The sequence below is a fragment of the Lithobates pipiens genome, unplaced genomic scaffold (assembly GCF_037356315.1).
Source record: "Lithobates pipiens isolate NorthernLeopardFrog02 unplaced genomic scaffold, aLitPip1_a1.2 Scaffold_8, whole genome shotgun sequence".
In the NCBI taxonomy this organism is placed as follows: Eukaryota; Metazoa; Chordata; class Amphibia; order Anura; family Ranidae; genus Lithobates; species Lithobates pipiens.
In genome coordinates this window covers 601130306-601143070 of record NW_027507903.1, presented here as the reverse complement: position 1 = coordinate 601143070, position 12765 = coordinate 601130306, and the positions used below count along the sequence as shown (strand labels likewise).

At 44.3% G+C, this 12765-nt stretch overlaps 1 protein-coding gene across 1 annotated transcript in view; it reads right to left on the bottom strand.

Annotated features, from left to right (window-relative positions):
* The window catches only part of LOC143961289 (uncharacterized), an 80545-nt gene that overhangs the window by 48434 nt on the left and 19346 nt on the right, over nt 1-12765 (bottom strand). Inside the window, exons 2-3 of the mRNA XM_077470541.1 lie at nt 10414-12726; nt 900-1001 (exon numbers count right to left, since the gene is read on the bottom strand). Of these exons, the coding sequence (XP_077326667.1) occupies nt 900-1001; nt 10414-12726 (2415 nt within the window). The remainder of the gene's footprint in view (nt 1-899; nt 1002-10413; nt 12727-12765) is intronic.

The window sequence follows — 12765 nt, the reverse complement described above, 5'->3', positions numbered from 1 at the left end:
TAGGAGATATTCCCCTCGGTATGCGCCGCTGACTGCAGCGGCGCATGCGCACAAGGGGATTCTCGGCTGAAAGCCCGGCAGTGGCCGGACCCGGATGAAATCTCCCGCGCATGCGATATCGCGGCTATGGCCACTCACAGGGCCGGAGCCGCGATACCCGGAAGAAACGACGAGGGAGCATGTCAGCTCCCTCAGCGTGGATCGGGCCAGATGTCGGGGCCTCGTTCTAAGGTAAGTATTTCATAATGAGCTAGTATGCGGTGCATACTAGCTCATTAGGCCTTTTTCTTTGCAGGTGGCAAAAAAAAAAAACATTAGCGGGTATACAACCGCTTTAAGGACACAGCAGCCAGTTTCCTGGCCCGCTCCTTAGCTACCAGATATACACAGTGTGTATAGCAACACTTGCATTTCTGGTGCGACTCCATTGAAGTCTATTACACGACCCTTTTCAAAAACATGCCGGCTGAAAAACGCGTAGATGTAAACATGTTCGATGGACTGTAGTACATTTCTGCAAAACGGAAAATGCACAAAAAAGCACCTAAGTGTGAACGTATGGGTAAATGCTGCAGGGAGCAATGAGGTGGCACCACTCCCTGTACAATTCTCTGGTGAAATCAGGATAGGGGCAGAACCTCGATGTCCTAGGCTCAACAAAAGTGGGTTCAATGGCATTGGGCTTCGATCAGGAAGAGGACAGACACCAGATCTCTGGATAGGTAGCTGCTGTTTTTTTTCTTTATTTTTCATGCTCTTGGGCTTCTTGTTTGATTGGGTTTTGTGATCTCATAGATGCTGCTTTGATCCTCTTTATTTAATCTGGGTATAGTATTGTACTAGTAATGCAGACAAATTCCCACACATTTCTGTTGCATACAAAGCCCACTAAGACTTACCTATTGTGATTATATCTTGAACTAACTCACAAAAGGTCCCAATGAAATTTTCCTGGCAGATACATTTGACCCCATCAAAGTAGCCACCATTTTGACATTGTACTAAGTAAAAAAAAAAAAACAACAAAAAAACACAAATGACATATGTATCATGGTTAAAGTAGATTTAAACTCTAAATGGATAATATTTAGTGTATCAAAAACAATTTTTAAATCAAGTATTGCCTTTAGTATTTTTGCTCTGATTTGTATCTCAGTGCTACTGTGCTGAGGTCTTTAGAACTCTTATGCCCCGTACACACAATCAGATTTTCGGACAACAAATGTTGGATGTGAGCTCGTTGGCAGAAAGTCCAACCGTGTGTATGCTCCATCGAACATTTGTTGTTGGACTTTCCGCCAACAAATATTGGCTAGCAGGTTATCAAATTTTCCGCCAACAAATGTTGGTTGTCGGAATTTCCGATCGTGTGTACACAAGTCCGTCAGTCAAACGTCCACGCATGCTCGGAATAAAGTACGAGCCGAAGATATAACTAGCGTTCGTAATGGAGATATCACGTAGGTCTTGCATGTCACTACATTCGTAATTGTTAGCCAACATTTGTGTGACCGTGTGTATGCAAGACAAGTTGGAGCCAACATTCTTTGAACAAAAATCCACGGTTTTATTTCGGAAAGTCCGATCGTGTGTATGGGGCATTAGACGTTTCCTGTCTACATGCACTTGCTCCAGCATTAGCTACACATCATTGATCTGGCTCCCCTAATAGTGACAGCGCAACGGGACAATGTATTTCGGTATGGCCATTTGCAGTCACCACTAGGGTATTATGTTACAGGGTGACAACCGAACTAGTAAATCAAGCCCATACCACTGCAAGAGGATTATGATATGGGGCACAGCAGTAGAGGTAATACAAGTCTGAGCATGAGTAAAAATGAGGCCAGTACACTAACAGCATACAAACAACCTTGATTTACTTAAATAGCATTCTACCAATGATGTTTTGGGGTTGCAAGGGGACCCCTTTATTGTTTAGTAATCTTGATAATGGGGTCCCTATGTTGCTCCTAAAAAGTGCCATTCAAGGAATTTAAGGTTGTTAACCTTGTAGTAGGGTTGTTGTATCTTGTTGGTGTGCTGGCCTCATCTTTACTTATGCTTTGGTTACAACATAGAAGCATAATTGTTGGGCATCCCATAACAGGAAATGCCTAAACAAGAATCTTCATGGAAGGATCATCAGGTATTATTTTTATTAGTTGAAATTTTTGCTTCACACATATACCTGGTGTGAGCCTCTGGGATCTGTATCTAATCTAGTATGGAGAAAACAGACTATTTTTTCAGATATTAATATCTGTGTCCTGGAGCCAGCAATTTATCTTGGCCTAGGCCAACAAGGCCCAGGCCTAGGGCAGCACTTTATGGGGGGGGGGGGGGCAGCAAAAAAGCTGCTCACTCCCCCAACCCGCACAAAAAAAAGCCCCTTCTCTCAGCTCCCACACAAAGACATACAGCTCAGCCCATGCAAGCCGGTGACAGTCTGGCAGCAGTTGTCCACTGGTATTCCAATGTAATCTCGCATGTAGCAATTGCCTAGGGTTCGGGAGGACAGATGATCACTCCAGGACACAAACAACTTGTGTGCAAGGACAGTCATCTGTCCCTCACCATAGAAAATAATTCCATAAAGTGATTACATGTAAACATCAAGGATGGCTGCAGCTGCTGTCAGCCTTTCATTGCTTTGAACAGCTTCAACTGTCTTCAAGCACCTGGAAATCCAACTACAGGAGTCCACTGCAGTTGAGGTGGAGCTCTAAAAGCAAAGGGTGGAGCATCAAGAGGAAGGGGTGTGGTTTACAGAGGACAGGGTGGTCATTAAACAGGAAGGGGTGTGGCCTTGACAGGAAGGAGAGGGTCATATTAAAATTAGGGGGTGCACGAGTTTAGTCAGGCTTAGGGAAGCACAAAACATAATTACACCACTGTCTGGAGACTTGGAGCCAGGAGACTTTGTAGAGCTTTGGGTTGGAAAGTCTCCAGTCTTACATCTTATGTGATAGCCAGACCTCATTATTATTCCCATCTGTGCACAGGCCTTTATATATGTGAGCTGACTTTATATACTGTTTGTGTGATCTATGTATGCTGTGGGAGACTGCTGCTGGGTGAAAAGACTGACTGTTGACAGAACACTAAAAAGGTAGTGCTGCCTGCTTGTTTTAGGGAACCCATTAGTGGAAACCCTGCTCGTCAGGAACTGACATAAGTTTAGTTATTGGCATGGTGAGTAAATGTTTTGTTTTATGCTATGGACTTACTGAACAAAGCCCTCCTGCACTGGAACTGTGTTTGTTTGCTGTCTTGTTGATAAAAAAGGGGAAAAGGGGAGGAAAACCTGCTTGGGCTGTTGCCGAGTGTCCCTGTTTTGTGCATGGTTTACCACTGCCACAAGCCACTACCAGCTGAACCTGTCTCTTTTCGTTATATTCTTCATTTCTTGAGAGAAATACATGGCCCATTGCAGAAAGCCCTGAGCAAAAGAAATAAAATTACATCAGCGCAGGGCAGGCATGACAGGGTTAACAGGGTGGTGTGCAGTGCTGGGGAAAGATGAGAGGATGGTGCTGATTGGAAGGGAAGAGCAGGAGGGGCGGAGCAGAGTTCACTTAGCAGGGGGAGTGGTTCCTCCCTAGCTCAGTCTGCGTGGAGGAAGAGAGCGTCCCACCCTCCCTTCCCTTATTTTGGGGGGGTTATGTGATTATTAATCTTGTGTTATTTACATTACAGAGCAGTGGATGTCATGGCAGTGGCATGGTGTTGATCTTTGCTGATGACCCCAGGTTTGGAAGATTTCGGGACCCATCGGTGGTATGGTACCCAAGGGTGGTATTCCAGCTAAAAGTGTTTAGCTGGAAGTTGGTTATCGGGTGCACTGCGGTCACGGTCAGTGTTTGTTGTCTCTGAGCTAGCATGTCAGCTGGAGGCCTATTTTAGTTTTAAGGTACCGCAGTGCCGGAATGGATCTGGTGTTAAGATTGGGGGGGGGGGGTTTCCTGCAAAGATCAACGGGTGGTGGAATTTAATGGAGGAGGTGGTTAGTACAGGTTTATACAGTTATGTTAATTTATGTTAATTTTATTTGAATTTTTAATAATAAAGATAATTGGCTGCTATGGCCAAGTTTTACTCCAGACTGGCGTGGTCTGATTTTCTGGGGTTGAAGGGTGGGGTATGTAGCAGTGGGAAGTATGTGGGATGGTAATAGTGAGTTAGCATGACACATCTGTTATACAATGGTCATGTCCTCCTTCCAAATCTGCTGGTTGCCTGACTGTATTTATGTAACTGGCACAAAGCAAATATATATGTTAGAGGCTCTCAATTCACTCTCTGCAAGTTCAATGACTGAAAGTTTTAATGTCAGAAAATCAGCATGGTTGCTACCCTGCCCTGTTTACTAAATGACTTATAGTTCAAGTGGACTGTCAATCTTAGATGTTGATTTTCCACCACTGCTTTTAAAAAAAATATAACTGTTCCTTAGGCATTGACAACAATTTTACAGTTCTCCACTGTAAATTTTACTTCAACAAGGGAGAGCTGGAGCTGCTTTTGCTAAAATTAACTGATTTCATTTTAGTATTGGTTGATATAAGGAGGTTAAAGATTAGTGCTGTCCCAGCTGGGAGGGTTAGGGTTAACTTGCTTCTTGGGTCTCTCTCAGCTGGCTTTCTTGGGTCCAACCCACTGGTCCTGTGCTGTGTACAAATAGGGACAGGGGTGCGCATAGTACTAGACATGATGTCATTGCTGGAGTATGTCTGTCCAGCCTACTGGTGAGTCTGGAGCACCTATGGATGAAGAGCCTTCTAGAGAGTATGGGACCAGAGCGAGCTGCAAATCGCCAATCCTGGAAATCTGCCATAACGGACTCTATCCTGTGCAGGTATGCTGGGGCAGCTACAAAGCCTGAGTTAGGAAGTAGTGACATTAGGAAAAAACTGCTACTGTTGTTACCTGGAATGATCATATATTTCAGTAAAGCTTTGGAAACTTTGTCTTTGCCTGGTCTGAAGTTACTGAAGAGGTGTAACGCAAGTAACTGATACACATAATTCAGAGTTGGGTATGACGACAGCGGTACAAGAGTTAATACAGTGTGAAGACACAATGGGCTACTAAAGGTAAAAAAAGATTTTGCATGCAGCGTGTCTTAAGTGTGTACATGTGGCAGGTGTGATAGCCTCTTTCAGGAGGAGTTGTTCTCTCAGTCTCCAATGAAAGGCGCATTGCGGGACCCCAAACCATTACTGGGAGTGAGGTAGCAGAGATACACTGGACATGGGAAGAGGGCTTCAGCTCTGCGTGTCCCTCCTAAATGCAACAGTGACTGTGTACACTAATGCCAAGAGAGTTAATTCAATTTCAGTCATCTGGGCAAGTAAAGGTACCCCATGTGTAAGGCAGTGACCCTGTTCAAGGTGTCCAGAAGGACCCACAGAGCCCCAACTTCTATCCTATTAAACACCTTTGGGATGAACTAGATTAGAATGAGCCTGGTCTTCTTATTCAACATTCGTAATCAAACTTACAAATGCTCCTTTGGGTGAATGAGCACAAATTCACACAGGCACACGCCAATAGCTTTTCCAGAAAAATGCTTAAGCGGCAAAGAGGGGAAAACTTCATAATATTGCCAGTGATTTTAAAATACAATGTCCAAAAAGCTCATGTATGGGTTGATGTGAGAGTAAGGTGTCCACAAAAGCATGGCAGTATAGTGTACCTAATTTCTTGCACCCTGCATTAAAGTGAACCTGTACTTTGCTCACACATGGCAACATAAAAGGGTCACTTAAAGAGGGGAATGAGAAAATTAAAAATCAGCAGCTACAAATACTGTAGCTGCTGACTTTTAATAACCAGACACTCACCAGCTTCTGGAGTCCAGCGCTGTCTTCTATTCAGCCGATTCTACCCAGGGCCACTGCTCCTCTGTGCCGCCATATTGGATTTGGGAGCCAGCTGTGACTACCTGATGTCTCACACCCAGCTCCCCTACTGAGAATGTGCAAGCTGCAACCTCCTGGGGTGTGCGATGTGATCTGAGGAGGGTGCAGGCTGGGGGTGCTAGAATAGGAATGAGAAAGTGGTAGTGGGTACCATGAAAAAAAGGCACCCGCTACCCGAAAAAAGAAAACAAAAACATGTGCCATTTCTGAAGAGGCTGGAGGAAAGGAATTGAAAGAAGCCAAGTGTAATTTTTGGGTGAAGCTCCGCTTTTATTCCCCCCTCATCAGCAGCATGTATTCACCTTGCCTCTCCTCCCCACTATTCTGTCACAAATGTTTCCCTGGAAGCAGTGGCGGAACTACCACCATAGCGACCCGTGCGGTCGCTATGGGGCCCGCAGCTGAGAAGGGCCCGGTGAGCGGGCGGCGGGTAAGCCGCCGAGCTGCCTATCCGTTCAGCTCTCGTACAGTCACACTGACTGTACGAGCGGACGCAGCCGGGTCACTCGGCAGCGGCGGAGGCGGCGGCGGCGGGGGGGGGGCGTGGCGGGGAAGCTGCCAGCGGGGAGGCTTGGTGGGTGGCCAATCAGCGAGTGGCGGGGCAGAGAGCCCGCCCTGCGAACTGCCAGCTCCACCCTCACTCACTGTGCTGGCAGCAGAGAGATTACATCATCTCTCTGCTGCCTGAATCTCTCTGCCAGCTCCACCCTCACTCACTGTGCTGGCAGCAGAGAGATTACATCATCTCTCTGCTGCCTGAATCTCTCTGCTGCCTGACTCAGACGTGACAATCCCATTCCCCACCTTAAAAGGAAAGTGACAATCCACAACTTGTGGTAGGTGATGTGGCAAGTGGACAATCTGCAATGGGTGGCAGGTGACGTGGCAAGTGGACAATCTGCAACTTGTGGCAGGTGACGTGGCAAATGGACAATCCGCAACAGGTGGCAGGTGACGTGGCAAGTGAACAATACGCAATGGGTGGCAGGTGACGTGGCAAGTGGACAATCCGCAACTTGTGGCAGGTGACGTGGCAAGTGGACAATACGCAATGGGTGGCAGGTGACGTGGCAAGTGGACAATCCGCAACTTGTGGCAGGTGACGTGGCAAGTGGACAATCCACAATGGGTGGCAGGTGATGTGGCAAGTGGACAATCCGCAACTTGTGGCAGGTGACGTGGCAAGTGGACAATCCGCAATGTGTGGCAGGTGACGTGGCAAATGGACAATCCACAATGGGTGGCAGGTGACGTGGCAAGTGGACAATCCGCAATGTGTGGCAGGTGACGTGGCAAATGGACAATCCACAATGGGTGGCAGGTGACGTGGCAAGTGGACAATCCACAACGTGTGGCAGGTGACGTGGCAAACAGACAATCCGCAACGGGTGGCAGGTGACGTGGCAAGTGGACAATCTGCACCTGGTGGCAGGTGACACACTCGGGGCTTCCACTGATTCTGCATTATGGTGAGTTGAACTATAACAATGTAATAATAGAAATAATGTGTTTCAATCATCCTTACACCATAACACAAATGGTGCCGTGATAATTGAAGCGCCAACATCAGCCATTGCCCCAATAAATTGCCCCCCCAAAAAAGTATTTTTTATCAGTGCCCCTCCCGAGACTAGACTCTGGATCCGCCCCTGGGTGAGGGGGGGGGGGGGCCCATACAACATTTTGCTATGGGGCCCTGTGATTTCTAGTTACGCCCCTGCCTGGAAGGTTAGCATTAAATAAAAATGGGAAATAATCAGATACAGATAATCACTTATAAACTTTAATGCTAAACCACGAGTATAGTAAAAGGGGCCTATACTGCGCTGAAAGTTTATAGTGATGAATGTACTCATGTGATGCGAAAGCTGCGGCACAAAAAAAGTGCGATACTCATGCAAAAACAAAAAAAAAAGAAGAATGGCCGCATTAATTAATATAACAACCTTGAATGGTTCTACGTGTGCAAAAACAGAATACAAAAGATAACTCAACATGAAATTATGAATGATATATAGGAAATTATACATATCCATAATAGTGGAGAAGGGCAATTGAAAAAATTCCACATAAATTCATATAGTGCAAAAATTACCTGTGTATAAAACAATGAATATATAATTCACAAAAATTATTACAGTGCAAATAATAAAACAATAAAGTATATAGTTCAAGTATATATGATTCCCAAAAATTATTAAAGTGCAAAAAAAAATTAAGTGTATAGTTCAAGAATAGTGAACGCTGAGTTCAATTCCCAAATGTAAAAAGAAAGGCCAGGGAAGCGGGAGAGAAAACGCTGAAGGATGTAGACTACAGGTTGATTCCACCACCACTGGGTGGACAAGGAGCCTCTTCTAGAAGAATGCACCAAAAGAAGATGGAGATGTGGTGGACCTCCTATCAGAAGCGAGGTCGCTATCGCTTGCAGACACAACCCTCTGTGGGGTCTCTGATCAGTCCAAGATGCCCGAACTTCCAGACTCCTAGCGTCCTTCTCCCTCCGTACGTCCTTTCACTGTCCTGTGTGCATAGGAAACCCTCAATCTAATGAGTACCAACACACTCTCCCGGCCAGAACGGACCATATAAAGCTAAAAAGGAACTCCAACAGTGCGTTACCCTTAAACACTAAAGGTTTATTGAAAAAGTTCACAGTACAAATACAAAACTATAAAAAGATTTTGCCAGCAATCTAAATCTAAAGCGAACGCCCGTGCTTCCGGGGTCATGCAAAACGTGGTGACATCAATGTGTAGCTCCACCCTGACATGTTTCGTCACACGTGACGTTCTCAAAGGGCACATGCCCTGACATGTTTCGTCACACATGACATTCTCAAAGGGCACACACTATTGGAGTTCCTTTTTATATTTATACGGCCCGTTCCGGCCCGGGAGAGTGTGTTGGTACTCATTAGAGGGAGAGTTTCCTATACACACTGGACAGTGAAAGGATGTATGGAGGGAGAAGGACGCTAGGAGTCTGGAACTTCAGGCATCTTGGACTGATCAGAGACCCCGCAAAGGGTTGTATCTGCAAGCCATAATGACCTTGTTTCTGATAAGTGATCAACCACATCTGGTAAGGGTCTCCATCTTCTTTTGGTGCATTCTTCAAGGAAAGGCTTGCTCCTCGTCCTCCCAGTGGTGGTGGAATCAACCTGTAGTCTCCATCCTTCAGCGTTTTTGTCTCCTGCTCCCTGCCTTTCTTTTCACATTTGGGAATTGGACTCAGCGTTCACTATTCTTGAACTATACACTTAATTGTTTTTTGCATTTTAATAATCTTTGGGACTCATATATACTTGAACTATATACTTTATTGTTTTATTATTTGCACTGTAATAATTTTTGTAAATTACATATACATTGTTTTATACACAGGTAATTTTTACACAATATGGATTTATGTGGACTTTTTTCAATTGCCCTTCTCCACTGGTATGGATAGGTATAGTTTCCTATACATTATTCATATTTTTATGTGGAGTTATCTTTTGTATTTTGTCTTTGAACACATATAACCATTCAAGATTGTTATATTAATTAGCACGGCCAATCTTCTTTTATAAACCATGAGTATAGCCCTAGAGTGGGTCAGAAGATTGGAGCATTGGTATCAGGTCATATTTAAGTGCTTACTCCGTTCCTTTATTACCGTAAATACACGTTTTATTTTTATTTTTTTTACAATATCAGCATTAGCCCTTTTGTTTCCAGACCTTTTTGCAAATTACTTAAAACCCTGTAACAATATACAGTATATATATTTGAAAGCAGTGGGCCTATAGGCTAGAAAGATGGTGGCTGTAATTCTTCTGTCATACTGTATATGATCACATTTTTTTCAAACTTATATTTTGAGTTAAAAATACAGTCAATTTTAGTGCACATAAACATAACCTAATCCTCATATTTTTGTAAAATATGTTAAAAATAGAATTTTGAATATATTAATACCAAATATGTCAAGCCTAAAAATGATATGTACCATTGAAATTGCAAAAAAAAAGATACCCATCTTTGCAGCTGACCAGGATATTTTTTTAGTTCACATTACATAACTCGCTACTAAACTAAAAAAACATTTTAGTTTCTCTTAAAGCGTATTTAAAAGAACAGCCTTCCCCAAATTGTTATTTTCTGTATAGGTGGAATCTGGTGGGCCTAATCACTTTTGGCTTCTTGTACCTCTAGGATGCCCTCCCCACCCTAGTTCCTTGCTCTCTTTCTGTCCACAATTCAGTTTGGAGCAATATCACCAATCTTTAACTAATCTCACTGCTCCTTTTGCATTATCCATGGTAAAAAAATACAATAGGAAAGTGTGACTCCATTGTAATAGTTATTACAAATGTTCAGGCAGAGAATGGAGATAAAGATGCTTGAGAAACACAAGAAGCCATAGATGATATGTCTCCATCATGTTCCAAAACTTGTAAAATACTTTTTTAGTGGAATAGCTCATACTTGAAAGAACCCCTTACCTTGTCCTGGATTCCAGGTTGTATGGATTCTGGCCGTGGTAGTGGGTGCAGTCGTTGTAAACATTGTGGTGGTAGTTGGTGTAGTGATTGTGAATATTGTGGTGGTAGTTGATGTAGTGGTTGTAAACATTGTGTTGGTAGTTGGTGTAGTGGTTGTGAACATTGTGTTGGTCCTGAGTGTAGTGGTTGGGAACACTGTGTTGGTCATGGGTGTAGTGCTTGTGAACTTTGCAGTGGTAGTGGGTGTATTGCTTGTGAACATTGTGTTGATAGTTGGTGTAGTGCTTGTGAATATTGCAGTGGTAGTTGGTGTAGTGGTTGTGAGCATTGCGGTGGTAGTTGGTATAGTGGTTGTGAACATTGTGGTGGTAGTGGGTGTAGTGGTTGTAAACATTGTGGTAGTAGGTTTAGTGGTTGTAAACATTGTGGTAGTAGGTTTAGTGGTTGTGAACATTGTGGTAGTAGTGGGTATAGTGGTTGTAAACATTGCAGTGGTAGTGGGTGTAGTAGTTGTAAACATTGTTGTGGTAGTAGTAGGTGCTGTGGTTGTAAACATTGTGGTGGTCAAGGGTGTAGTGGTTGTGAACATTGTGGTGGTATTTGGAGTAGTGTTTGTGAGCATTGTGGTGGTAGTTGGTGTAGTGGTTGTGAACATTGTTGTGGTAGTAGGAGGTGCTGTGGTTGTAAACATTGTGGTGGTCGTGGGTGTAGTGGTTGTGAATGTTGTGGTAGTAGTTGGTGTAGTGGTTGTGAACATTGTGGTGGTAGTTGGGGTAGTGGTTGTGAACATTGTGGTGGTAGTTGGAGTAGTGGTTGTGAACATTGTGGTGGTAGTTGGGGTAGTGGTTGTGAACATTGTGGTTGTAGTTGGAGTAGTGGTTGTGAACATTGTGGTGGTAGTTGGAGTAGTGGTTGTGAACATTGTGGTTGTAGTTGGGGTAGTGGTTGTGTTCATTGTGGTGGTAGTTGGAGTAGTGGTTGTGAACATTGTGGTGGTAGTTGGTGTAGTGGTTGTGAACATTGTGGTGGAAGTTGGAGGAGTGGTTGTGAACATTGTGGTGGTATTTGGAGTAGTGGTTGTGAGCATTGTGGTGGTAGTTAGTGTAGTGGTTGTGAACATTGTTGTGGTAGTAGGAGGTGCTGTGGTTGTAAACATTGTGGTGGTCGTGGGTGTAGTGGTTGTGAACATTGTGGTGGTATTTGGAGTAGTGGTTGTGAGCATTGTGGTGGTAGTTGGTGTAGTGTTTGTGAACATTGTTGTGGTAGTAGGAGGTGCTGTGGTTGTAAACATTGTGGTGGTCGGGGGTGTAGTGGTTGTGAATGTTGTGGTAGTAGTTGGTGTAGTGGTTGTGAACATTGTGGTGGTAGTTGGAGTAGTGGTTGTGAGCATTGTGGTGGTCGTGGGTGTAGTGGTTGTGGACGTTGTGGTGGTAGTTGGTGTAGTGGTTGTGAACATTGTGGTGGTATTTGGAGTAGTGGTTGTGAGCATTGTGGTGGTAGTTGGTGTAGTGGTTGTGAACATTGTTGTGGTAGTAGGAGGTGCTGTGGTTGTAAACATTGTGGTGGTCGTGGGTGTAGTGGTTGTAAATGTTGTGGTAGTAGTTGGTGTAGTGGTTGTGAACATTGTGGTGGTAGTTGGAGTAGTGGCTGTGAGCATTGTGGTGGTAGTTGGTGTAGTGGTTGTGAACATTGTGGTGGTAGTTGGAGGAGTGGTTGTGAACATTGTGGTGGTAGTTGGAGTAGTGGTCGTGAACATTGTGGTGGTAGTTGGTGTAGTGGTTGTGAGCATTGTGGTGGTAGTAGATGGTGCTGTGGTTGGGAACATTGGCGTGGTAGTGGGTGTAGTATTTGTGAACATTAGGGGGGTAGTAAGAGGTGCTAAGGTTGTGAAAATTGTGGTGGTAGTTGGAGTAGTGGTTGTGAGCATTGTGGTGGTCGTGGGTGTAGTGGTTGTGAACGTTGTGGTAGTAGTTGGTGTAGTGGTTGTGAAGATTGTGGTGGTAGTTGATGTAGTGGTTGTAAACATTGTGTTGGTAGTTGGTGTAGTGGTTGTGAACATTGTGGTGGTAGTAGATGGTGCTATGGTTGGGAACATTGGCGTGGTAGGGGGTGTTGTGGTGGTGAAAGCGGTACTAGTAGTTGTAAGTGTTGTAAGTTTTGTGGTGGTGGAAAGTTCTGTAGTTGAAAGTGTGGGTATAATAGGTGTAGTGGTGATTTCCATGCCTGTTAGGTATGCCATCTGGGCTTTGCAGCCTGGCGAAGTAGAATTTACTTGCATTATACCAGATGCAGTGCCCCCTCCACCTGCAGATGCTGGAAGAGAAAATAGATATGATTAATTATACAATATGC